The sequence below is a fragment of the Rhinichthys klamathensis genome, unplaced genomic scaffold, assembly GCF_029890125.1.
Source record: "Rhinichthys klamathensis goyatoka isolate OS25496 unplaced genomic scaffold, OSU_Roscu_1.1 h1tg000048l_1, whole genome shotgun sequence".
Taxonomy (NCBI): Eukaryota; Metazoa; Chordata; class Actinopteri; order Cypriniformes; family Leuciscidae; genus Rhinichthys; species Rhinichthys klamathensis.
The window spans coordinates 622339-649126 of record NW_026606594.1 but is presented as its reverse complement, the minus strand read 5'-3'; the positions used below and the strand labels follow the sequence as shown (position 1 = coordinate 649126).

Genomic DNA, 26788 nt, shown 5'->3' with positions numbered 1-26788 from the left:
TCTCCACACGCGATGTCTTGGAGTGAAATAATGATTGGTGATCGGTGATAACTTTGATTAACTTCGGATAATAATAATTAACGTGTATATAATACTGTTGCCCCACCGGTATTGGGGGTGTAAGCTAGCGGGAGAGACAGAGCTCTCAGCAACGGGCAGGGGGAGGGTCGTCTCCGTGCCAACGGCTCCGCCCACAACGCAGAGGCGAATTGCTAATGAGCTACTGCCGCTCTGCTGAAGCGAAGTCCCAGAAAACGGCACAGGTTTTGTGATTTTGGCTAAAAATGGCATAATCATAATTTAAAGACCACTGGGAATGTTTAAAAATAGCTCAAAATATGATCGGAGTGGGACTTTAACAAAAAAAAATCAAACAGGCCTATTCTGGTGGGTGCGGTGATGCGGTGGTGTAACATGTAAGGCTGGTGCTGCCAATAAGCACCTAAAATCTGTCACAAAGAACCGGCAAAAGTAATGATTATGAATATGTAAAATATAGCAATGAGATATTTTAATTGTTTATTAATAAACAAGTGTTTTCTTTGCCAGTGTCGGCTGCAAAGATGAAGTTGACGATGCTGACTCACGATCTTCGCAGTAGTCAACGCGCCAGAGAGAAATACACAATTCATACGGATTATTACATAAGCAGAGAGCAGTCTGTAGTCTGTTTTCTTACGTTTTGAATTGTTCTGTTTAAAAGTAGACCTGTCTGTGAGGCAAGTAGGCTACCTTATATGCTGAGTTTCGGTTCATTTATGAGACGAGCTCCAGTTCACGCGCCGGCGCCTCCGTGTTTATCGTCTGCTATATTTACTTCTTATTTATTAAATCCAGGCAATTGGTTGATGAAACATTGATTAAAATTAAGATACAATTAATACAAAACTAAATGCACTTTAAAGAAAGGTTTTGTGCTTTCTGTTTGGTGTGTCTGTGAAATTTTTAAAGCATCTTTTAGTGCCGCGTTCAGAGCGCTCACGTCTGTAACATTGTTTTTTCCTCATAAATGCAAACACAATTTTTTTTTTTTACTTTTTTTTTTGTTCTGTGGAGTAGAGCCCGACCGATATGGATTTTTGGGGGCCGATGCCGATACCGATATTAGGGAGTAAAAAAAGGCCGATACCGATATATCGGCCGATATTATTTATGTGTATATTATAATACAGTAGCAATATTATTTATGTGTATTATAGTACAGTATACCAGTCAAAAGTTTGGACACTTTCCTATTGGTGTGTACAAACTTTTGATGGGTACTTTACACAGTATAAACAGAATAAATATATTTTATAAACACGTTTTGCAATGATCACTCAAATGTGGTGATCAAACACTTGTGTGACACAGATATGTAATGGATGCAGGGGGAATGATAGAATGAGAATTATACAGCTGAGCTGTAACCAAACTAGTTTGCATTGCATGTTATATTATATTATATTATATTCTAATACTGTTGCATAATCTTCACTAACGACTTTGTCTTTTAATTTAGTCATAACTTGTATCAATAAATATATAAAAAGTGTCACTGACAAAACCTTAATATCTTCTATTTTTACTCTTAATTCCTCTAATCTCTACCAGTGGAGGAAGAACTCAGATCTTTTTACTAAAGTAAAATTAATAATATCATAATGAAAACGTTTTTAATTACATATGTACAGTACTTTTATACTATTTTAAATAATTAGTAAGCAAAATGTACTAAACGTGAAACTAGGCTACTCTTAATGCAAAATGGCCCTATATAAAGTGTTATAATTATATAAATTATTGGAATATTGCTTGATGTTGTAACGTAGCGTTATCAGGCAGAATGAGCTTTAACACTGTCTACACCGGACGCGGCCGTTACTGCTTGCGTCGCAACAGCTGTTTACCCGAGACAAAGCAGAATCAGTTTACTGTCGGAGATCGCTCGCGCCACGCATTTTAATCAATGTTTCATCAACCAATTGCCTTAATAAATAAGAAGTAGGCCTAAATATAGCAGACAATATAATCAGGACTTCTCAGTTGCGCGCTTGCAATAGTCACAAGCTCACACAATACGTGACAGAGGCTGTAGCAGAGAAATCAATTCTGTGAATTACACTGCGCAAATCACAATTAGGCTACTACCCACCGGATGAAGAAGGGTTGGCTCTCAGTCTCCACAGGCTACATAAAATATTCATTTTATTTATTTTTCGTGTTCGCATTAAGGAAAAACAATGTTACAGACGCGACAGTTCAGCACTACGGACGTGAGCGCTCTGAAAGCGGCACTAAAATATGCTTTGAAACTTTTACATAGACATCAAACAGAAAGCACAAAACCTTTCGTTTCAAAGTGAATTTCGTTTTGTATTAATTGTATCTTAATTTTAATCAATGTTTCATCAACCATTTGTCTGGATTTAATTTATAAGAAGTAAATTTAGCAGACGATAGATAATCTCGACACGGAGGCGCCTGCGGGTGAACTGGAGCTCGTCTCATGAACCGAAACTCAGCGTATAGACCTGAGAATTGAAATATATCTATATTGAAATGTCTGCTTTTAAACAGAACAATTCAAAACGAAAGACAGACAGACTTATGTAATCGAATGAAATGTGCATTTCTCTCTGGCACGCGTTCACTAAAGATCGCAAGTCAGCTTCGTCAACTTCATCTTTGGCTGACACTGACTGAAAACACTTGTTTATTAATAAAAAATTAAAATGTCTCCTTGCTATATTTGTTGTATTCATAATCATTACTTTTGCCAGTTCTTGTGACAGCTTTTAGGTGCTTTATTGGCAGCGCCACCCTTACATGAATCACCGCACCCGCATTTTTTAAAATATTCATTTATCGGCCATTATAAATGCCGATACCGATAGTTAGGAAAATGCCTAAAATCGGCCGATAATATCGGCCCGCCGATATATCGGTCGGGCTCTACTGTGGAGATTACAGTTAGGCCTACTCATAATTTGTATTCTGAATACGTAACGCTGGTATATGTATTCCGTTACTCCCCAACACTGATATTAGTATAACCTTATCTGCAATATATTTTAATAACACGGTTTTGGCGGTTATAGAGTTCTAATGACGGTGTTCAACTATAACCATCGGTCTCACGGTTATATAATAACCGTCACACCCCTAGTTTTAACATAAACAATAATAAAAATAAAAAACCTTTCACAAACAGGTCTTTGATAACTGTATTCAAATGTAAATAAATATATATGTTAGGGGTGTGACGGTTCACAAAATTCACGGTTCGGTACGTTTTTGATACAGCAAAAAGAAAGAAAAGCCAGAGAAATTTCCTTGATTTAATTTTTTTAATAATTTTTCATCAAAGTATGATAATTTTTTACTTTGAGCAGTGATGGAGCTACACTTGACTCTTCTTAGGAGCATATAAAACAAAAACAGCTCCTTGCTCCTTGAAAAAAATTAATTGTAATATTGTAGTAGTTATAAACAAAGGTTTATTTTATTTCAGATTAACATTTGAGGGCAGCAATTTTATTCATAATGTCGAAATAAAACCGACGTAACGTTACTTGAACGCATTATAGCCTACTATTCCTGCCAAACTTCCATGGTTACAGTTAGTAGTGTTACTACAGTAAATCCATGGTGAATGTTGCTGATCTGTGGGCACTGGATAGTTCATTCATGGCACAATGTTTATTCCTGTTTTCCACGTCAGCGCTGTTTGATCCGTTAATAACGAAGAAATGTGAATGTTTCTCACTAGATCTCGCTGCGATATTATTACTTCAGTGGCAAATTCAACTGCTTTCTTTACTGGATCTCTTAGTGCTGTGTAGTAACAGTGTCGCTTGATCAAGACGCTGGATTGGTCCAAACTGATAAACGATCCGTCAACCACACAATAACGAGTAGCGCAGCTGCAGTTTCGTTCCGCTTACATTACGTTTGCTATTTGATGTTGGGCAATGTTGTGGTCGCAGCAGCGTCTCTTACATTATGAGCACGCTTGCCACGCCCCTACATTTTAAATAACGAAATTTTGGTCAGCAGGAAAAATGGTCCAACAAACCGTTCGGTTTGTAATGCACACTGAACCGAAAGCCTCGTACCGAACGGTTCAATACGAATACGAATATATTAGGGATGCACGATGATATCGGGACAACATCGGTATCGGCCGATAAAAGCTTAAAATGACCATCATCGGCATCGGCCGATATGAATATTTCTGCCGATGAGCCTTGCCGATAGGGTGGCGTGTTTCCTATGCGCACGTGACGCGAACGAAGCATGAGCGCCAGCAAAACTTCCAACTAGGGGTGTGCGTCCCACGGTTTTTGATCGTGGACGATTAAAATGTCTCCACGATCTGCTTTTGAAGAAAAATCATAGTATCGTGCATTCTATCAGTTCAATTCTGGCGCCTTCATCTCAACATACTGTACAACGCGACGTACATTCACATCACATCACATGTAAACGCAGAGGTAGAGTTACACTCACGGTCACGGGACACCGCAATTCACAAAAGTTCATTATTTGCATGTGCGTCAAAGTCTTGCTAGGTAAACATATCATTCACGTGCTGATGCGCTGTTCTAACATCCGCTTTTCTGAGCGCGTTACACCCGACGCTCACAGGAACTAAAAGCCTGTCACAGAGTCTGCATACCGGACTAATCTTTCGAGTCTTATTGCGCTGATACTGTCAAATACACACACGGTTTACATAAACAAAGTTGGTTATGTCTAAAGTGAAAGCAAACAGAGAAAATCTGCTTGTCAAATGCGTGTATATTAGACGCGTCGCGTGCAGTTCTTAAAGAGACAGTAATAATATGCTGCCGCTTGTCCTTAAAGAGATACTGCACCCAGAAATAAAAATTCTGTCATTATTTACTCACTCTAATGTTGTTCCAAACCTGTATTCATTTCTTTCTTGTGCTTAAATATACTATGGAAGTCACTGAAGTACAGCAACTGTTTGGTTAGCCACATTCTTCCAAATAACTTTTATAATTTCAACAGAAGAAAGAAACTTGAGAGAGTAAATGATGACAATTTAAATTTTGGGGAGAACTATCTCGTTAATGTTAATAAAACAAAAAAACACAAAGAGGAAATCACTCACTGCTCTTGACTGAGAACTTTAATAGAAGCTTTAATAAGCTTTTTTTGCACTTAAAAAAACACACAAATATATCGGTATCGGCATCGGGCAAAATTAGTCTGAAAATATCGGCATATCGAATATCGGCCAAAATCCTATATCGTGCATCCCTAGAATATATATATGTGTATGTGTGTGTGGAATGCTTTATATCAGGCTTGATGTAATTTTACTTGATTTGTGATTTAATAACTGTTTCATTTCATTGATTCGAGTACTAACATTTTCTATGCATCTCTGCTGCAAGCTAAACCACAACAGTGGCGTTTGTATTTATTTATTTTACATGTGTATTTTTTTGCTTTGATTGTAGCTGCTGTCATGAAATGGGACCCAGCTGCAACAGAGGCCCAAATAAAGTCTGCAGCCGATCATCTGAAACATGCCCCCGGGAGAGTCGGGGCTTGCCGCTATAAATGAAGCTTGTGAAGCTTATAGCAGCCACATTTTGTTAATTGATATGTTATACTGTTTTAACAACATTTTATAGATTATTTAAAGGGAAATTGTGTTAATTTATAACTTTACTGTTCTGGCTTTTAAGTTTTGGTCCAGTAGAACAAAATAGTAATAAAATATATATTTTGAGATTTAAATAGTTGATTTCTTGGAGTGATCAGTTTGGTTTACAGGCAAATGGTAAGCAGTTTATTACAATTATATTGATAAGATATACAAATGCAAGACTCTACACAGTTCCCGTATTCAATTGAGTATTCAATATTATCAAAATTCTTTCAAATCTTATTTAGGTCTATGGTCTGTGTGTCTGCAGTTTCATGACACGACAACCATTAACAATGAGTAACTGGGTTTTTCTCAGTGAGAACTAACTCACTGCCACTGTTTTGAAGTAAAGATTTTTTAAAGTTGGATCCTTGCAAAATGCACAAATGGGATTTCCGTTTCAATATGGGTCTTTAACAGTCTTCTTTGACATTTCTACTACAGAAAACGTGACTAATACAACTTTTATTCTGGCTGCCTTTAGATGTCTAACAATTAACTCTGTAGCATGTCTTTAATTGACGTCTAAACAATGTCCAAAAAAAAATTATAAAAAACGTTCATTCTGGCTCCTGTGAGGACGTCTTCTGGATGTCTAACAATTACGTCTGTAGCACGTCTTTAATTTACGTCTATACAACGTCCAGAAAAGACGTATAAAAAACTTTCATTCTGGCTCCTGTGGGGACGTCTTCTGGATGTCTAACAATTACGTCTGTAGCACGTCTTTAATTTACGTCTAAACAACGTCCAGAAAAGACGTATAAAAAACTTTCATTCTGGCTCCTGTGAGGACGTCTTCTGGATGTCTAACAATTACGTCTGTAGCACGTCTTTAATTTACGTCTAAACAACGTCCAGAAAAGACGTATAAAAAACTTTCATTCTGGCTCCTGTGGGGACGTCTTCTGGATGTCTAACAATTACGTCTGTAGCACGTCTTTAATTTACGTCTAAACAACGTCCAGAAAAGACGTATAAAAAACTTTCATTCTGGCTCCTGTGAGGACGTCTTCTGGATGTTTAAAAATTACGTCTGTAGCACGTCTTTAATTGACGTCTAAACAACGTCCAGAAAAGACGTATAAAAAACTTTCATTCTGGCTCCTGTGAGGACGTCTTCTGGATGTCTAACAATTACGTCTGTAGCACGTCTTTAATTTACGTCTATACAATGTCCAGCAAAGACGTATAAAAAAACTTTCATTCTGGCTCCTGTGAGGACGTCTTCTGGATGTCTAACAATTACGTCTGTAGCACGTCTTTAATTTACGTCTATACAACGTCCAGAAAAGACGTATAAAAAACTTTCATTCTGGCTCCTGTGAGGACGTCTTCTGGATGTCTAACAATTACGTCTGTAGCACGTCTTTAATTTACGTCTAAACAACGTCCAGAAAAGACGTATAAAAAACTTTCATTCTGGCTCCTGTGAGGATGTCTTCTGGATGTTTAAAAATTACGTCTGTAGCACGTCTTTAATTGACGTCTAAACAACGTCCTGAAAAGACGTATAAAAAACTTTCATTCTGGCTCCTGTGAGGACGTCTTTTGGATGTCTAACAATTACGTCTTTTAGACGTATTATAGACGACTCTTTGCTCGCTGGGTAGTAGAGCTTTAGCCATGGATATTTCCTGCATTGCATTTGGAGTTATAGCCAGGTGGGCGACAGGATTGCTTACTGAAATTGAATCTACTGTACTTAAGGCGCTTTGAAAGATTCTCAGCGAAAGATCCTTTAATGCATTATTGAAACTCTTTACGAGAGCAAAATTGGCTCAAGAGACTGAATAGGCACCTATTAAAATGTGAAAGTAGCTACTTTAATGGGGGTTGCAAGTTGTTGTTGTTTTTTTTTTTTACTTGAAGGTTGTTTCTCAATTTGATTCACTTACAAGAACACTAGGAGTGATCAGATATCCTCAAAAAACATTGCTAATTTTAATGCACAACAGTCATATTTGCCATAACTCTTCCTAAAAAATGTCGATGAGGGGTAGAATTTAATTTACTGTTGTATTTCTCATGTTTTATTAATTTATTTTTACACCCAAAGTGTACAAGATGTATTTCATATTTTACTGTTCATTTACACACTGTAAAAAATATTGTTGGTTTAACTTTAAAAAGTAAGTTACCTGCATGGTTGCCTTAAAATTTTGAGTTAATTGAAATAAAAAAATTTAGTTAATGCAATGAGGGAGATTGGTTTAATAAATAGAAACTCAAAATATTATGTTATCTTAACCATTAATTATCTAAGTTGATTTGACAAAAGATAAAAAAGTTGTGATAAATCATGAAAATAATTGTCTACAGTGCATAAAGTCTTATGCCACTGAAGTCTAAGGATGTGTATAGTGTTTGAGGATGTTTTTAAATAAATAGCAGTACACATAAAATACATAAATTCACATTATAGAGCTTCATTATTATACTGTTAGTTATTGATTATCCAGTAAATTTTGCTCTCTGAGTGTTTTTTGTTAAATTGCATCAAATTTGAGTAGGTTTTACCACTGTTACTTGATAACACTGCATGATGGGCACATTGATATATGGTCACAAAATAATACTTGTGTAGGCGAAACAACTTGACCCACTGATGCATCTTACCCCACTTAATATTGTGAGCAATAATGAAATTAAACAAATTCTTTCTTTTGTGCAAAGACTCTCTTTCTCCCTCTCACTCTTTCTCCATCTCGTACACACACACACACACACACACACACACACACACACACACACACACACACACACACACACACACACACACACACACACACACACACACACACACACACACACACACACACACACACACACACACACACACAGACACACACACACACACACACACACACACAGACACACACACACACACACACACACACACACACACACACACACACAAGCAGCACCTTGAAGTGTCAGCATGTGGCCATTTGTTCATGACAATGGTATTAAGAGGGTGTGAATGATGTGTAACATTTGTTACTTTAAAAAAACAGGCACACAGAGCTCATTTCCTTTCTTTCTCTCTCTTTCTTCAATATCCAACTCATCACATTATCAACTGTCCTCCTCCGACTGCCATGATTTTCTAGCAGCTGACAAATGTTGTATGATTGGACCCAAGCTGCAGTCAATATTTACTGAGAGATGCAAAAAGCACCCGAGAATTATATTCCTCATTTTAAATCAAATAGTGACAAATGGTATTATTAAATACAACTTTTTGAGATTTATTATTGGAGAAAAGGTCATTTTATGTGACAATGTTCATTAAATATGACAGAAAAAAACATTACATGAATACAATAACAGTCATTTAAAATTATGTACAATCTTATTTACAAGATGGTGGACAACATCAAGTAGGCCTATATAAAAAAATAAATCAAAATAAAAACAGCATTTAGCTACTAAGTACCACAGCGATTATTATTGATAAATAAAACCAATGTCAATATAGTTAAGCATAGTCAGCCAACACAGTAAAATATCCATTGTTTGTACTTTAATGTGATGCATTTTTATGGATAGTTTTTTTTTTTTTTTTTTAAGCAGTTAAGTTAAAGCCTGACGACATAAACCAAATTATAACCAGGCCCAGAAAGAATGCACAGATTTGTTTAGCATTTTAATCATAAATTTGAGTGCAAACCTTTGTAATTGTGCTGAATGGAGGTTTGAAATGACTACATTCTTATTGGTTTCTGAACCTAATTTGTTAAAAGCATTAACAAATTATCCAAAATGAACATGCAATGTGTGTCTCGCTCCCTCTCACAGGACGTGATAGACTGGTCTGTTGCTGGGACTGTCTGGAGAACTGCACTGGGAATCACTTCCAGTCGGAGAAAGAGCGACCATGTTCTTCATTCCCACTGCAATTCCCGTGTCCACAGAGGACAGCCTGTCCACGATGCTGGACAGACACTGCAAACTAGACGCTCCTGGAGTTCTGGCTACCGCACTAGCTGGATTGATCGAGAAAGATTACATTATTAGTGACACAAAGAACTCCACATAAAATTTTTTAAATAAAAATAAAATTATTTCTTACCAGTGTGTGCATTAAAGTTGTAGTTATTCCCACAGTTTGGATTCATGTGAGGCCATACAGGACTGTTGCAGTCAACCTTAATGAAGAACACAAAAAAGTTCCATCAGCATTCACAAATATAAAGTGCACATGAGACATGGGTTGATTCTTTTCCCCTACGACTCGAGCATCACTGGAGCCACGAGCAGCGAATGAGCAGCACTGCGTGGTCCATGCGCTTCACTAGATCTCTTCTCTTTCCTTCACAGGCTGGTTCCTATGCAAGGGACTCCCACGCTACGCTGGGCTTCAGGCGTGGCGAATTGATTAAGTCAGTGGAAGCCACACCAGTTTGTGCAAGATGACACTTTCTGCGAGTAAATCTGCAGAAAATCCTGGCAGCAGCGCAGCTCATGCAGTCAGTCAGGAATGCGGCACGGCCGCCACTTTCCTGCCAGTCTCTGTTGGCCGGATTTACTGAGGCTTTATTAGGCTATAAAGAGTCCAGTGGGAAAGCCATCGCTATATCCACCTATATACGATACCTCAAACCCTGTACTGAGATATGTCGTCATAAATGTTTTGTGAATCAACATCTCACATTGTTTCTACCATTGCTGTTTGACTTCTGCGGTCTTCATGTCCTGTTCATTCGTGTAGAACACGTCTAAATCTCAATGACAGTTCTACTTTATTTTACTAACTTATCAACTTGCTCAGAACAAAATTACGTCTAGATGTCTCGGCCTTGTCAACCAATGGCAATCTTTTCTAAACGGCCATGCCTCGCTTGCTAAAGCGATTTTAATATCAGCAAGTATTTTACTCGAATAAATAAACGCTAACTAGATACCCTGTCAAAAGTTAACCTAAAAATGTGTTTCATGTGGTAACATCTAAATTACTTTTTATATAGGCTGCTGTCGTCTTTGTCAACAAATGATTAGCAAAAATATTAGCATCAAGCTAAATTCGTTAAACTACATAGCACTTTCTACATTATGAGAACCAAATCAAAGAATATGCCCAAGTATATATATAAATCATAATAACATAAACATAAATCCTACCAGCGTTAGCAAATGTGCATTGAGAAGAAAACCTTAATGATAAACAGTATATTGCTGAGCAAGTGAGCATTAAAACAGACACAACTAAGACTAGCTATTTAATAAACTCTGTTAATTTTTTACCAAATATCAACCCGATATGTTGCCACATACCACATCTACTGTAGATTCCTGTAAGTTCCCTGACAAACAGCAGTAAGTTTATATCTCAGCGTATAAAAAGAGCCAGATGTTGGCAGCAATTTATCGTTGTCATGCTGAGAGTGAGGCAACCCTGACTCCATTTGAGGGATACAATCCCCTGTGTGCTATTGACATAAAATATGAAGATGAAAACATGGAGAGACGAGTACAATGACCTTGTCTGAATACAGACAAAAAGATGAAAACCTCAAAAATCTACATTGAAAAGTGCCTTTTCTGAGTTTTTGGGCCCTGACCTAGGAAAAGCCCCTTTGAGTTTTTGTAGCCTTTCAATATGATGTCTCTCAATGTGAAGCCCACAGTATGACACGAGTAGCGTAAGAGTAATATTTACCATGCTTTCAGAACAGCTCGAGGAGGGGCTGGCAGGCTCAGAGCTGCTCTCCATAGGCAGGCTGTAGTAGTTTTCCACCTGTTCCCTAAGCAGGTCCTGAAGGCTCTCGATGTACTGGATGGCGTTCCTCAGGATCTCCACCTTGGGAAGACGCTGGCTGGGGTTTGCCGAGGTGCATCGTCGTAGTGCCTCAAACGCGTGGTTCACCTTCTTCAGCCTGCGGCGTTCCCTCATAGTGGCGGCTCTCCGGCGGTCCACCGTACTGGATTTGCGCTTACAAGCTTTGCAAGCCCACTGCAGACAGTGACCCGGCTGGTGCGGAGCACCGGGGGCCCGGACGTGCTCGTCCTCCTCAGACCCGGTCAGTTCCCCTCCGGGGCCGAAGTCCAAATCTTCAGGGGACGAGGCACAGGTGCTGTCGTAGAAGATCTGGGATGTGGAGAATACGTCCATGATTGGTGTGGTGTAGGAGATCTGTAAGAGGGTGACCTCTGAGTGATGTGGTTTCTCTGGTGCCATACGGCCCTTCTTATATACTGGGGCCCACACTGGTCAGCCCTAATGACCGTGCCCCATTGGCCAAGGCAGGGCTCAGCGACCCCCCTTCCCTCACCACCCAGATCCCCACCCAGACCCAACACCCCTACTGAGTTTCCCACATCTGTGTATAGGGGTGGTTTCTCACTCAGTTCAACAGCGTGACAGTCATTACAAGAGGGAATTATCATCAATAAACATTCATGTGCAGAAACTCTTGCTTTAGAAGTCCACATTAGATCTTACTTTACTTTGAAAGTTTTTTTTTTGCACTTTAATTGTAGAACATGCAGATTTGTAGCTACTCACATTTTGTCCTGCATTGTGTCCAAGACTTGTCTTGATTATTAAAAGTCTTTAAGATTATTGACAATTGAGTGCATATATATGTAGGCTATATGCACTCGATTGTCAATACTCTTAAAGACTTTAAATATACTTATGCTGCATGGGGCCCCTGAAGAAATGATGCATTCAAAATTAAACCAAAAACAATATGTGTCATATTACTATTACTTCAAAACAAAATGGTCAAGAATGACTCCAGTGTTTGCTAGCAAGTGTTACGCTTGAGAATGAGCAGCGTTGCAGATGCGGCCCAGCTGTAAGGGCTGGTGTAGTGTTTCAGAGGCACACACTCACACAGATAAACAACTCAAGATCCGGACAGTGGATGAAGGTGTCAGAGCCAGCGTGTCCATGTTAGTTAACGCTCATTAAATTTCTAAGTAGCTCATTAGCGACTGTGTGGCAAGATTTCTGCTTCTTTTTGGTATTCGGAGCATTGTACTAAAACTATTTTAAACTGCATTTTATAGAAATGTACTAAAATGAATTTGTCATATGACTATAAATGAAGACTATAGATAAAAAAAAACAATTCTGACCTAAAATCAAAATGTTGAAGAAAGAAGTGAATGAATTGTCAATTGTGCATCTGTAAAAATAATGATTTTGTGACATTTATATGTATATTTTAATATATGGGTTATTCCTCAATTCAGGCAAGTTTTCTCTCCCCTCTAGGAGGATATTTAAAAAACTATCATTCTATTTTTAATTGGTAAATTAAATAAAAAATTTGTTTTCTAACTAGTAGTACCCTGTCCCCTGCCCAAACTTTTTTTAACCTCTACAATAAATCATTACTAAAAAATACTTTGAAAATTGTAAAGAAATTAAAAGAATTTGTTTTTTTGCTTTTCCCAAAGACCTGAAATAATTGACTGCTGAGCTATCCAAAAACTGAAAAATGTCACTACCATCACACACAATCAGAAATCCATCATTAAAATGTATACCAGAATCCTTTCAAATGCTGAACAAGGCCATGACCACATGTGTACAGACTGTATTTAACATCTGAGTATATACTGTAGGCCATATTTGAGAAAAAAAATCAATTTGCGCTTAAATTTATTTGCAGAGCAGCTTTTTGGATTATATTTTTTCATTTAATCCACTTCAAATTACGTCAATAATAACGCAAATGGTGCGTAAAGGCAGTTGCGCAATAAAAACCACATAGTTTATAACCGTAACACTGATCAAGTGTCTTAAAATCCCCGTCTATTGCTGAATAGAGGTCATTACTCGAGCCATCAGTGTTGACAGCTAATAAAGATACAATGCGGATATTTCTCACAACGTGCTAAAACGTTTGGCCTCTCTAGTGTCTGGGAACCCTGCGCACCTAAGAAAACACGGAGAGCCGGTGTAGATTGTATTGCGCACAGCTGAAGAAGACATTGGCAAGGGATAATCCTGTTTAGCTGTCGTTCAGATCAAAGACAATTGACTGTTAACAACGTGGACAACGAGAAAACCTGACAGCAGTCGATAACTGAGTCCAACTCAGATTGCGTAAGCATATGGCGAGCCCGCAAAGGTCCCTGAGACGGCTGTGATGAGTGAGCGCACAAACCTGCTCTGAGATTTGGGAACATTGCGATGTCTCTGGGGAACTTCAGGGCTTTTCTGAGGGTTGTTGTCAAGGGTCAGGAACTGTGTTAAGTGTAGGGCAGAGGGTGAGCGTTAATGTTTCTTTCCTGTGCGGGCTCTCAGTTTTAATTTCTCATACAAGTGTTTGTTAAGAGTAAACGTGCAATTCAAATGATCATTTATTTGATTTATTAACTTGATTTATTAACATTAACTTGATTTCGCTTTTTTCTCACATCTAGACTGACTATACACCATGACAATGATGTTATGATTTTATAGTTGCATACACTGAAGGAAAATTCCGATGTTTCCTCCAGCCTCTTGTTATTTTTCTCCAGCCTCCTTTTGCCTGCCAAGACCGGCCATTGGCTGCACTTTTTCCGTCAGCAATAACAGTATCATATTTGATCACATGATCAGTTGGTGTGATTGGCAACAGCATTTGTCTGGCAGCTAGAGGAAGTGTTCTGTATAAGCTCCAGTGATGTGGGATATCAGAATGGCTCCATAACCGGGTATTCAAAGGAATGTCAGTAAATCTTTTCCAAAACACATCTTCAGTCCTATAGTTTAGCTTTAGTTGAATGCGAGTTCTGTTTTACTCCAGACCTCATCACTACCTCAACGAAAAATCAGGAGGACTTTGCTTTACTGATATTTACTTTGATAGATAGACCATATAAATTGATCAAATGTTCAAATAAGGTATATTATATAGTTTGTGTCCATTTTTATTTCTGATCAGGAATTTTGTTTGAAGCATCCATGAGAAAGCTGATGCTTAAACAAAGTCTCTCGAGCCCTCTGTGCAATAAAATGTTCCTCTGGGATAATTCCCAGATGGCATGATGCTATAATCACATTCATTGTACCTCCCTTTGATGGTAACTAATGACACATTTGTAGTTGTTATGTATTTCAGAGTATGCAAATCAAGCCATGAATCTGTCAAGATCTTTCAAATTTGATTTTTCTCTCTGCTGAAGGAGTCGGGCATCATGATAAAGAAAGAACCCAAATAAAATCGCACCATCTCTGAGATCCTATTAAAACAACACTGTAGACAGAGCTATCTGGTTACAGTCTGGCTTACTAAGCGGAGAGCAATAAATCTCTTTGAAGTGTCCCAATCTTAATGCCATATAACTTATCAGACAATCACCCGAAGTGTGCAGTCGCCAAAGCAATGTTTATACTGAAGTATTATTAATGTTACCATTAAGCATGTCAAATAACATGCTGATATATTCATATTTAAATATATTTTGCTTAATATTCAACAAAAAACATTGTATTGTAACTTTTCATCAAATTATCCTAAAATAGTGCATCATGGTTTCCACAAAAATATGAACTGTTTTTAACATGGATAACATTGAAATCAGCATATTAGAATGATTTCTGAAGGATCATGTGACTCTGGAAACTGGAGTAATGTTGCTGAAAATTCAGCTTTGAATCCCAGAAATAAATTACATTTTTCAATATATGACAATGCTAATAATTTATTTTAAATTGTAATAATATTTCACTATTTCACTGTATTTTTGATCAAATAAATACATGAGGGAGCATATGAGACTTCTTTCAAAACGGTAATCCACGTATTTACTTTCGAAATAATTTTAATCTGATTTCTGAAGTGATATTAAAAATCCAGACATGATAAGTTTGCATCCTATTTTTCCATTTTCTGGAGGATCGCATAATGAATTGACTCTTTACGGTCTTGTTTCCCAGATGTGCAGGTCACTGGTCATTCCGAGTCATTTGAGAGTTTGAGTACATAAGTTAACTCGTGTCTGTGATGAGGTCAAAGGTGGTAGTGTGTTAAATGGAAAGATCAGAGAGCCGGTCCTGACATACAGCACGCTGTGCAAGATGGAAATGCCGCAGTGGATCTTGGGAACACCAGCAAATCAACTCTACCGATGGATAATTGCCAAACACACATTCACACTTACAAATTAAACCTGACCAATGAATGCAATGCAACCCAATGCTTCATCCAAGGGGAAAACCCTCACAGACTGTAACATTATGATAGCTGTCATGTTGCTTACAGCTTTGCAATATTTTCCCCTGACCAACCTTCTACTTCTGATCATGAGATAGACGGTGGGTTTCATTGCAGCCAATCCTGAGTCCGGCCCTGCCAGCTGGAACTAACAGGCAAGGCCAGGGCTATTTCAGGGCCAGTCATACTTTAACAGTCCGCTAATGCTCGTAAATCTGGGAGAGCTGCTGGCTTGACTGGTCAAGGCTGCTGCTGCTGGAATACGGAGGACTTTTAATTCAATGGCTGTAATGAGGACATTTGGTGGCCAGCCATCATTGCGAGCTATACATGCCTGTTACCTTCAGCTTGGGACCTTTAAGTAAATGTTACGACTCAAAATAGATTCAACTGAACAAGTATGAAGATTTTACATCGGTGCTAAATTAATTTAAAGCTTAACAAGGTTGAATGTCTTCAATGTTTAATGCCTAGTTGAACTTTATCAGACAATAGGCAGGTACATTTTGAAATTTGAAATCACAAGGGAATATTTCATTGGAATGATGCAGGCACCTCAAAAACTCAAAATCTTTGGAAAAATGATTAATAACTGATAATAATTGTAAATTGAAAAAAAAATGTTTTTAAATAAATAAAAATACAGAGAACAACATCGATTTTTTTTTATGTTTAATGTTGGAATTTAATCCGGTAGTCATCAAGTGCTCTTTCTTTCTTGTTCATTTATAAAATAATTTAAGAAACAGCAATATATTACACAATATGTACATTTTAGGAAGACCTTGACAGGAATCATTTTGCTGATATTAATGACCCTTAATTTAACCTGGAATTACCTGCAGCAACTACACTGAATGGTCAATTATGAAAAATAAATGGAACACTTCATAATGACATTTTCATTACTAATATTTGCAATGTAATAAAAACATTATATTATACAATGCATAACAGATCACATGGTTACATTAAATTAGATAGCCTGGAAATTATATGAATCTTTTACATATTTTCAGAAATATTAATTTTTTAGATCGCATTATATAAGGATGTTTGTTAATGACCTATTTATGAAAGTGTCGCCTATTACATTTAAAACATTTACACTAGCTCATGGAAATAAATAAAAGTCGGAAATGTGAGGTGGGATGCTTGAGCTTCACTTTTCTGAGGTCTGGTCGGGACATCGAGCTTTCGTCTCTTCAGTGGAAATGCTGTCAACGATCGAGGAGAGGCGACGAAGGCTGCTGGATGCTGAAGACTCCACTGCGGCTCCTGGAACACACGTGATAGGCATGGATCATGTTTGCTTCGAGAAACAAGCGTAGAAAATGACACGAAATTATGCAGTGAGAATTAGCTACAGACAATTACAGAAAAACAATTACACACAGGGATTTATGAATGAAGCATTTCGCACATGTAGAGAATTACGCGCAGACAGTAACGAAAAGCAATTATGCCATCACAATTACGCACAAAATCAAAACGCACTACACCGACACTGGAAATGAGAAAAAAATTCTTAATAGTTTCTCATTCAATTTTGAATGATTTTTATAGCGTTTTTTGAGAGAACATGAGGTTGAGATTATTGTTGCTGTAGTTTTTAGGGCACAATCATGCGCGCAAATATATAGGCTTCTACTCGCAGACCATTACGCACATCACCAGCGCATGGAACATTAATAACCAGCCATTTAAGACCGTAATTAAAATCTTAACGTTTATTTCTCGGTACCAACCTTCTCTGTGACCGGCCATCGGGGAGTTGGAATGATCTGGATTCCCCTGCCAGCTCTGGCAGGTCTTTTTCCAATGATACTCATTGGGAGCCACCTGAACAGGCAATCATGATGGTAAACATTAATATTAGCCTACTCTTAATTTAATTTTAGAAATGAATATCAATAATCATAAGTTGGAAGCAGACATGTGGCACCACGTGGATCCAGCTGCTGTCAGAGCACATGGATCGGTTGTGTTGGCTTGGATATGTTCTTACATGGTTTTCTTTCACGTTGTATGTGTAAGGGTCATTGTCAGAGTTCTGTTCTTGCTCATCCAGCGAATGCAACAGGTCCTGCAGTTTCTCGATGTAGTTTATTGCGCTGCGTAAAATCTCCACTTTGGGCAGCCTCTGGTTCGGATTGGGCACCGTCTTTTTCTTTAACGCCTCAAACGCCTCGTTGATCTTTTTGAGCCGCCTTCTCTCTCTCAGAGTCGCGGCCTTCCGCCGGTCAGTGGGCGCAGATTTTCTTTTGCAGATCTTGCAAGCCCACATGAGACACTGACCATCGCAGTGCGACTGGAGTCCCGGCGGCGCGAGGACGTGTTCCTCTCCGCTGCTCTCGCACCCTGTCTCGGACGGGACCGGATCCTGTCCCGGGGACAAAGGGCTGTCATTACCCTCGTAGAGTGGGGACACTCCTGGCATATCCAAAGTCCCATGGTCCCCCTCAAGATAACGTAAATCGTTGAAAAAATAAGTGTTGGTCTCAAACAGGTCCATCATGTTGTTGTAGGCTGTTTTGACAGTAAGACTGTTGGCATTTAAATAGCCCTGTGACACAAGTCAGGGGACTTAAATATAGAATGTGAAATTCTATCCAGTGCTTAGCTGTTGCAGGGCTTCAGACTCATTTCAATAGGCCTTCAGGAACACAGGAATCCGAGTGAGAAATAAAGGGGACATTACATTACATTGTCCATGTTACACAATATACATGTAGCCCAACTAACTTTGTTATATGGGACAGTCTGCAATATATATATATATATATATATATATATATATATATATATATATATATATATATATATATATATAAATTAGGGCTGTCAAATGATTAATCGTGATTAATCACATCCAAAATAAAAGTTTTTTTTACATAATATATGTGGGTGCACTGTGTATAATTATTTTATATATATAAATACACACACATGCTTGTATATATTTAAGAAATATTTTCATGTATATACTGTATATAGATTTATATATAATTTATATTATATATAAATATAAATATTTTATATATAAATAATATTTTTTTCTTAATTGAAGTTTTTATGTAAACAAAGTTCGGGAGGAGCATGTTCAGGTAATCATCCAATCAGCGCAAGAAGAAGCCAGTATAAATAAAGCCTTCCCTTACCTCCTGTCTCATGACTAATTTCTCAGCATCCCACCACCACCCCTTCACCCCACATTCGGCTGGGTCCGCTCATAGTTACCTATGATCTCTAAGGTTATGGGGGGAGTACTCTGGGGTCGGGCCGAATTCTGAGCTCGGAGCCCTCCCCCCGGACAGCAAGCCAAATACGCATTATAATATTACATCAGATTTTATTAACATGTAAACTCGTGAAATATACATGCATGTGTGTGTATTTATATATATAAAATAATTATACACAGTGCACCCACATATATTATGTAAAAAAAACTTTTATTTTGGATGTGATTAATCGTGATTAATCATTTGACAGCCCTAATATAAATATATATATTGTACTGCGCAGGAGAAAACTGGAGAAGGTGAGGATCTAAACGTAGGGTTTTTAATAAAGTAATACATTAAACAGATAACACAGAACTCAAGAAACAAAGGAACAAAACCACCAGGATCACAGAGACAGAAGCAACCATTACCATTACATATATACAGTACCGGTCAAAAGTTTGGAAACATTACTATTTTTAATATTTTTGAAAGATCTTATGCTCATTAAGCCTGCATTTATTAATATTTTAATGTTGTGAAATATTATTACAATTTAAAATTATAGCTTTTCTATTTGAATATAGCCTACTTCAAAATATAATTTAATCAAAGCTGAATTTTCAGCATCATTACTCCAGTCTTCAGTGTTCCTTCATAAATCATTCTAATATGCTGATTTGATACTCAGTGTTGGAAACAGTTGTGGTGCATAATATTTTTTTGGAACCTGTGATACTTTTTTCAGGATTCATTGAATAAAAAGTTAAAAAGAACAGCATTTATTCAAAATAGATTTTTCTTTTAACAAATTTAAATCTTGACTATCACTTTTTATCAATTTCACACATCCTTACTGAATAAAAGTATTCATTTATTTCAAAAAAAGAAAAAAAAATTACTGCCCCCAAACTTTTGAACGGTATATTGTTACAAAAGATTTCTATTTTAAATAAATGCTGTTCTTTTTAAACTTTTTATTCATCCAAGAATCCTGAAAAAGTTCACAGGTTATAAAAAAAACCTGTTTCTAGCATTGATAATAACCGTATCAAATCAGCATATAGGAATTGATTTCTGAAGGATCATGTGACACTGAAGGCTGTAGTAATGATGCTGAAAATTCAGCTTTGCATCACAAAAATAAACTATAGGGTATTTTAATGTATATTAAATTCTAACAATATTTTACAGTATTACTGTTTTTTTCTGTATTGATCAAACACTTTCAAAAGCATAACGAATACATATATTTGCAAAGCCAAGCTTATGGGTTTGATTCCCAGGGAATGCATGACGAAGTGGTATTGTACAGTATTAAAGAAAATAAAACTATACTGATAGGTTTCGATTTGATTTATAAGCCTAAGTAACCAAACAAGACAAATAAATCACAGGCATTGATTTTTACTGTAAATTGCATTGTGGACTGCCTTCATGAAAATCACCTTAATTTCTGAAACACACACATAGAAATGCTGGACACTGGAAAGAGAGTCTTGTTTTCACGCCCCGTAAAAATAGCCTGGAATGTGCGCAGTCAAAATGGCTTTTGAAAAACTCACGCATGTGAAGTAAAAATAGCTATAAGAACCATTTATCTTAAATCCATAAACACATGAAAGGCCTTTCCGAAGTGTTATGTGTCCTCTGAGATTTTTCTACAAGATCAGTGTGTGATGTTTTATTGAAGGTTGCGAGTTGTTGACAGCTCATATTGCTCACAGGCAGATCATTTAAGTGTATACAGTTCCTAAATGTTCAAACAGAGCAATTGGGAGGATAAGGCAAAAAATAAAACACCCCATATGCTTTATGCTTGATATTTATCCATTTCAAATAATGCATCCATAGATTTCTGAATGAATCATAATTCATTCACATCAAAGGAACATGATATATAGTCTATAATGGGTAAATGTAGTTGTTTACCAAGTAAGTGCTGAAAATGGTCAGTCTGTTAAATCATTCAGTAGTTGCCATCTCACGTATAGTGGACACATCTCCCGTTACCTTGTTGTGAAAGGTTATGGCCCATAGGCTCAAATACTGTGTCATAAATCTCACAGTTTATGACAGAGGTGATGATCTTCTGCAATGACACTGATGTCCATTCTCTACTGCGTACCTCATGAAGATATGCAAATGCTGCTTTTGTAAACGCTACAGCATTACTTTTATTCCCAAACATATTTATGTGCTAACAAATCGGCATTAAAATTATATTATAATAGTACCATTTCTCACAACCCGACTGCTGTCTTCTATCAAGCTTTACAGGCATAACTAATCAGCATGGCTTCATTGCCAGTGACCAGAAGTCCATCAGCTGGTCATTCACCACTCAGGGAAGGAACATAGTTTTCTTTTACAAGGCTTTTCATAGGAAGAGCAGCCCACGCATGTTCACTTGATCTCAAGGGATTAGCCATGTGCCCAGGAGTGGTAAATGCGTTTCATTGCTTTTCCACTTTTAAAGGTATTACTTGAATCAGTTAAACAAATAGGTACAAATGAAACAGTGAGAAAGTGATTCTGAGGAAAGCTAGAAATGTGACCAGGCTCTGAGCTGTTGAGGGTTTGTTTCATTAAGGAAGTTTTTGGTGGCATGTCCTTGGCTTAGTCTCTCTACAGTCTGCAAAGTGTCAGTACCTAATGTTCCAGCTATTGTTAATTTTATATAAATATATATGATTTAAAACACACACACACACTGTTGTAAAAGTCTAGTCACATAAAATGTGTCACAGTAAACATATCTTGCATTCTGAGAATTCCTCCATGTAGTGTGATAAAGGCTGGTTCCTTTTGTTTATTGCCAGTTAGGATGCAGGGATATATTCAGGCTTTATTAGTTTCCTGTGAATAGATCCAGTTAAGACCTGTTCTTGGTTTTAGACCTCTTCTACTGGCTTAATTCATATAATGCATTTACCATGCAAAGGCCGTGTTTACTTAGTATGGGTGTAAAAAGATATTAAATATGGTACAACATTGCCTTGAGGTTGAACAGGCCTTTGGGAGAATGATGGATGGAGAAAAAAATGATTTGTGAGAATCATTGTGCCAGCATGCACACTTCACAACAAAAGCATAAATGAAGGGCACTCAAATAAATGCCAACAACTTCCCCATGGATGGCCACGACTCCAGGATGGGAACATATAATCTCACATTGGCAGCTTTCCACACATTTCTTAGAACTACCTATTATGAGGCATGTATTCAGTTATTACACATTTTCTCTATAAAGGTGGTGTTATTATTTCCTCCGTGTTTAAAATAGTCTGAGACACTGTATACGTCTTAAAACATCTGAACATAAATAAACAAAACCACATATTAAGATAAAACTGCTAAACATGAAACGTTCCTATTTTGAGTATAACTCCACAGAACAAATGAAGACTTCAGATGCAAAATCCTTTAAGCCCGTCTGAAATTCTTCTTTTATTTATTTATTTATTTTTTATCAGGCCCCTAAGTTTAGGTTCAGTAATTATCAGGTTATCATATTCATCATAATCAGGTCCAAGTGCTCACAGGGGACCCAGGTTCAAATGTCACACCAAATGTCACTCTTCACTGTCCTTTCTGAATAAGGTAAAAGGCTATAAAATATAGTAAAAAAATTATTCACACAGTATAACCATAATGACACAAAATGACAGCACACTTTATTGGATAACAACAACAAACAGAAGACAAATATAAGACTTTGCACAATAACTACACCATGTAAACTACGCTCAAAATAAATAAATATATAAATAATATATATTTAAAATATAATAACTTATTAATAATATGAAATATATATAAAAATAAATATAAAATTATGATTTTGTCACAGGTTGTGTGGTGAGAGACAAATGCACAATGAAGAAGAAAACGAAGTATAACAGGTTTTAATAAATCCACAAGTCAAATTCCAATAGCAGTCCAACACAACGTAGCCTACACACATTGACGAGACCCGACAAAGAAACTCAAACCGAACTGAACTTAAGTAGTGGAGATAACGAGACGCACACCTGAACTTAATGATGAAATCAAACGAATGACCATGACAAGGCGGGAACAGTGGGAAACACAAACAGAGTCCATGCGGTGTGACATAACGCCCTCTCCCGGAAGGCGCGTCCTCATAGCTGTAGAGAGAAGGAGAGGAGGATGAGGAGATGGCAAGGCGATGGCGAAGGGGCTGGTGAAGGGTTAACGAAACAGGCAGAGGACACATGAGGAGGCTCTGGAGGTGGACGGCTGACTGGGAGGAGGTGGAACAGAAAAGTCCAGGGTGGTGCTGAAGGTGGTGAGAGCCAGGGAGGAGCCTTGAGCAGGGGCACGATGGTGAAAACCCAGGCCACAGCCAGAACTGCGCTCCATGGTCCGGAGCTCACCGCGTAGCCGAAGGGCTGAGGTGATGGAGCGACGTTGATGACCTGGGTGGCCGAGCCAGAGCTGCAGAGACGACCTCCCGAGATGAAAGTGTGGGTTCGGAGGTCAGAGGACCAGCTGGAGTGACCGAGGGCGGAGCCTGAGCCTGAGCGGGCCGTAGTCGAAGGGGTGGAGGGCCAAAGAGCAGCGGATGGCCTGCAAATCTGCCGCAAAGGTGTAGCGAGGTCCCTCAGTTTCCTCTCAGCCTCCTCTCAGTGGCGCTGATGCTCTTCGGACCTCCTGGGCGTGAGGAGCATGTGGCTCCGCCTCCAGCCTCTGAGTGCTCCGCTCCACCTCGACTCGTCACCCTGGCTCCTCTGCCCTTCGGATCTGCCCTCTGATCCTCCGGGGGGGTCATCGCTGCGGCTCCATCCTTGGTCTCTCCACCTCATCGACTCTCCGTCTGCACAGTGGGCTCCACGTCCATCACCTTAGCCTCCAGTCGTTCCCGAGGTGACGCTGATAATCATCACACCATGGCTCATCCCTCCAGTGACACCATTATGGAGAGCAGTCCTGGCTGTGGCCTGGGTTTCCATCCGCATGCCCCTGTTCAAGGCCATCCTCTGGTTAGTTCCACCACCTGCACCACCCTGGACTTTCTGATTCTGTATCCATCTCCTGAATCTTCACCCTCCACCAAAGCCTTCTAAATTCGTCTGCCAGCGCGAGGTTGCGCCCTCCGGGTGGGGGTGTACTTTCACAGTCACATATCATTTGGACTTCGTTTTTCAGTTTGCACCATTTTCTTGAGTTGAGTTTGTTGTCATGGTTGTTAATTGGAATAATCATTTAGTTCAGGTGTGTATCCTTGTTTGCCGGAGTACTTAAGTTTCTTTGTTTCTGTTCATTGCTGTCGGGTCTCGTCTATGGTTAAGTTGTATTGGATTGCTGTTCTCTGTTTGTGGATATACCTGTGGATTTATTAAAGACTGCCTGTTTCCCTTCATCATTGTGGTTGTGTGCGTTTACAGCACAGCGTTGCGACAGATCTATCAAAAATAAATAAAAAAAGATCAAATAATAAATAAATAACTATAAAAGTGCACTGTTAAGTTGTGCATTAAGAAGTGAATTGAGTCAGTAAAGATTAAACTGATATTAGTAAAATCTAAACAATCCATTGTCCTAAAATGTACATTTCTAGTATAAACTTCTAAACATCTTGTTTAGTTAAAACCTGTAGAATCTCTAAATATCTTTAGAGATATCTCAGGATAAAAACTTACAGCTCGATAATTGAAATCACATTGAAATCAAATAATTCGGTCTCTTCTGATTGGTTAAGTGAACTTAGAGGCTTTTGTCGGCAAAGGGAAGTGGCGTTTAGAGGTTTCTGCCAAAAAAAAAGGTATTTCTAAATAGGCTGAGGCTGGAATTTAGCAGGTTTGAAGCTAAAGTACTTTATGAAGGTATACTATGTGCCAAGAGCATTCGCTCAATATTGTTCTCTCATTTTTTACTTTTGCATGTAAAGTCTTCAAATATATGAAAGAAACTCTCAACTGCCTTTCCATGAAATGCAGTTTAGGTCCTCAAAGGATGCCTGCGATGCAATCATCTGTTTATTCATTTTCTCATGGCGTCTCTTGGTTGCTTTCTCAGATTCCGTTAGAAAGCAAGGTCGTCATGCTGACTCATGGGCTGAATCCGAAATCGCCCCCTATACCCTCAAATAGGGTGTGATTTGAGGGGACAGCCATTTGTAATGGTGTCCGAAACCATAGTGGACGTTATTGAGTGCACTTATTCAATCCCACATTGCACTGCAATAACGAGTGTACAACCGATGTACACTCAACAGCTGTCCGAATTCGCTCACTCGTTTTCATTAACGTAGGGAATAGTGAATGAGGGTTTAGGGGGTGATTTCAGATTTAGCCATGGTCTTTTTCTTCTTGTAGCGAGCAGATTGGCTGAAGCATTTGAAGATCCTTGAAGAGGGCCTTTGGTTTCTTCATTTGGACACACTGCATTACTCATAACTGGGAAACCAACATAATTTTTTTCCTCAAATGATTCTTCAATTTTTAGTGTTGAACTCAACAAAATGAAGGAGAGTAAATGATGAAAGAATTTCCATTTTTGGCTGAACTATACTTAAGGTATTCTCCAAAGCTGCCTACTTTCTTGCCACTTACTCAGTCAGACATTACAAAAAAAGTCATGCAAATATCATAAATATTAGGCTAATGTGTACTTTCACAAAACACAAAATAACTGCTGTACCTTCTTTACTTTTAATGTACTTTTTAATGGACGTCCCCCAACTTAGAAATTGAGAAAGGGCTCAAACTAAATCCAGAAACTAAATCCGACTTTGTGGTGTTCAACTGCGTTTGTCTCATAAATACGAATGCTCCAGTCAATGGGCACATCTGTACAAAAATCCCACAAACGAGCACTGGGATAATTTTGTGCAGCAGGAAGTGTAGCCATTCAAAGAAGCGATTAGCATGGACATAAAGGTTATGTTTAATTAGCAGTGAAAAGAGAATGCTATTTGTTTCTTCTTTCTCATGTATGCCTCTCCAGAGGACTCCGGAGTGTCACGCCTCAGCTGATAAATCTCTCCACGTGTCAAGGAGCTGGTGCTTCAGCTGTCAGAGAGAATCATGGGATATCCTGCCAAGGGGCATAAAGCTCTAGGGACGTGTCGTTAGAGAGCTCATCATTCGTGGCGGAGATGAGAGTCGATCTGACCTGCATCCCAGGTTGAGGGTATCTCATGTTTTAAAATGCTCATATGTTCACACAACATAATGAACATATCCTATATTTAAGAAAATAGTGATAGTAATTATTACTGCATGTAATTAGAAAACAAACAAACAATTATGACCTCTTAAACTAAGCAAAAATATTAGAAGTTAATTTGAAGACTGTCCAAATTCTAGAAATATTTTTTAAGCTCATAAATGATAGCGCCATTATATAATCCCATACATTTATTTTGATTAGATTAGAAATAATCTAAAGTAATAGTAAATAAATAGAGTTAGATCTGGCATTAGCGTCATTATAATATGTACTGGCGCCATTGTGTTTTATGGCAACTTTCCATTATGTAACACTTATAATATGCTTAGGGCTAGTGTCCTTTTTCTACATTGCAGTTGAGATATAAATACACATGACAATACCTCCAATGAAGGTCATACACAAATTTAAATTTCAACTAGGGGGACTTTTATGACCTAGGGACTGATTTTAGAATTTAGAGAAAAGTATTATAAATATCCGTTCCATCAAACTGTAATTTTGTCAAATGATGAGAAAAAATGTGAAACTATTATATA

The 26788-nt window shown here is 38.0% G+C and overlaps 2 protein-coding genes across 2 annotated transcripts; both read right to left on the bottom strand.

Annotated features, from left to right (window-relative positions):
- Positions 1-9413: 9413 nt before the first annotated feature.
- myf5 (myogenic factor 5) lies at positions 9414-11817 on the bottom strand. Its single transcript, XM_056247457.1, has 3 exons — positions 11328-11817; positions 9741-9816; positions 9414-9654 (listed from the first exon to the last, which is right to left on the bottom strand). Exons 1-3 carry the CDS (start codon positions 11778-11780, stop codon positions 9461-9463), a joined length of 723 nt encoding a protein of 240 aa, XP_056103432.1. The 5' UTR covers positions 11781-11817; the 3' UTR covers positions 9414-9460.
- A 4669-nt stretch (positions 11818-16486) lies between these two features.
- myf6 (myogenic factor 6) lies at positions 16487-18394 on the bottom strand. The gene is made up of 3 exons (XM_056247458.1): positions 17834-18394; positions 17574-17667; positions 16487-17103 (listed from the first exon to the last, which is right to left on the bottom strand). The coding sequence occupies exons 1-3, from the start codon at positions 18341-18343 to the stop codon at positions 16988-16990; spliced, it is 720 nt and encodes a 239-aa protein (XP_056103433.1). The 5' UTR covers positions 18344-18394; the 3' UTR covers positions 16487-16987.
- Positions 18395-26788: the final 8394 nt, after the last annotated feature.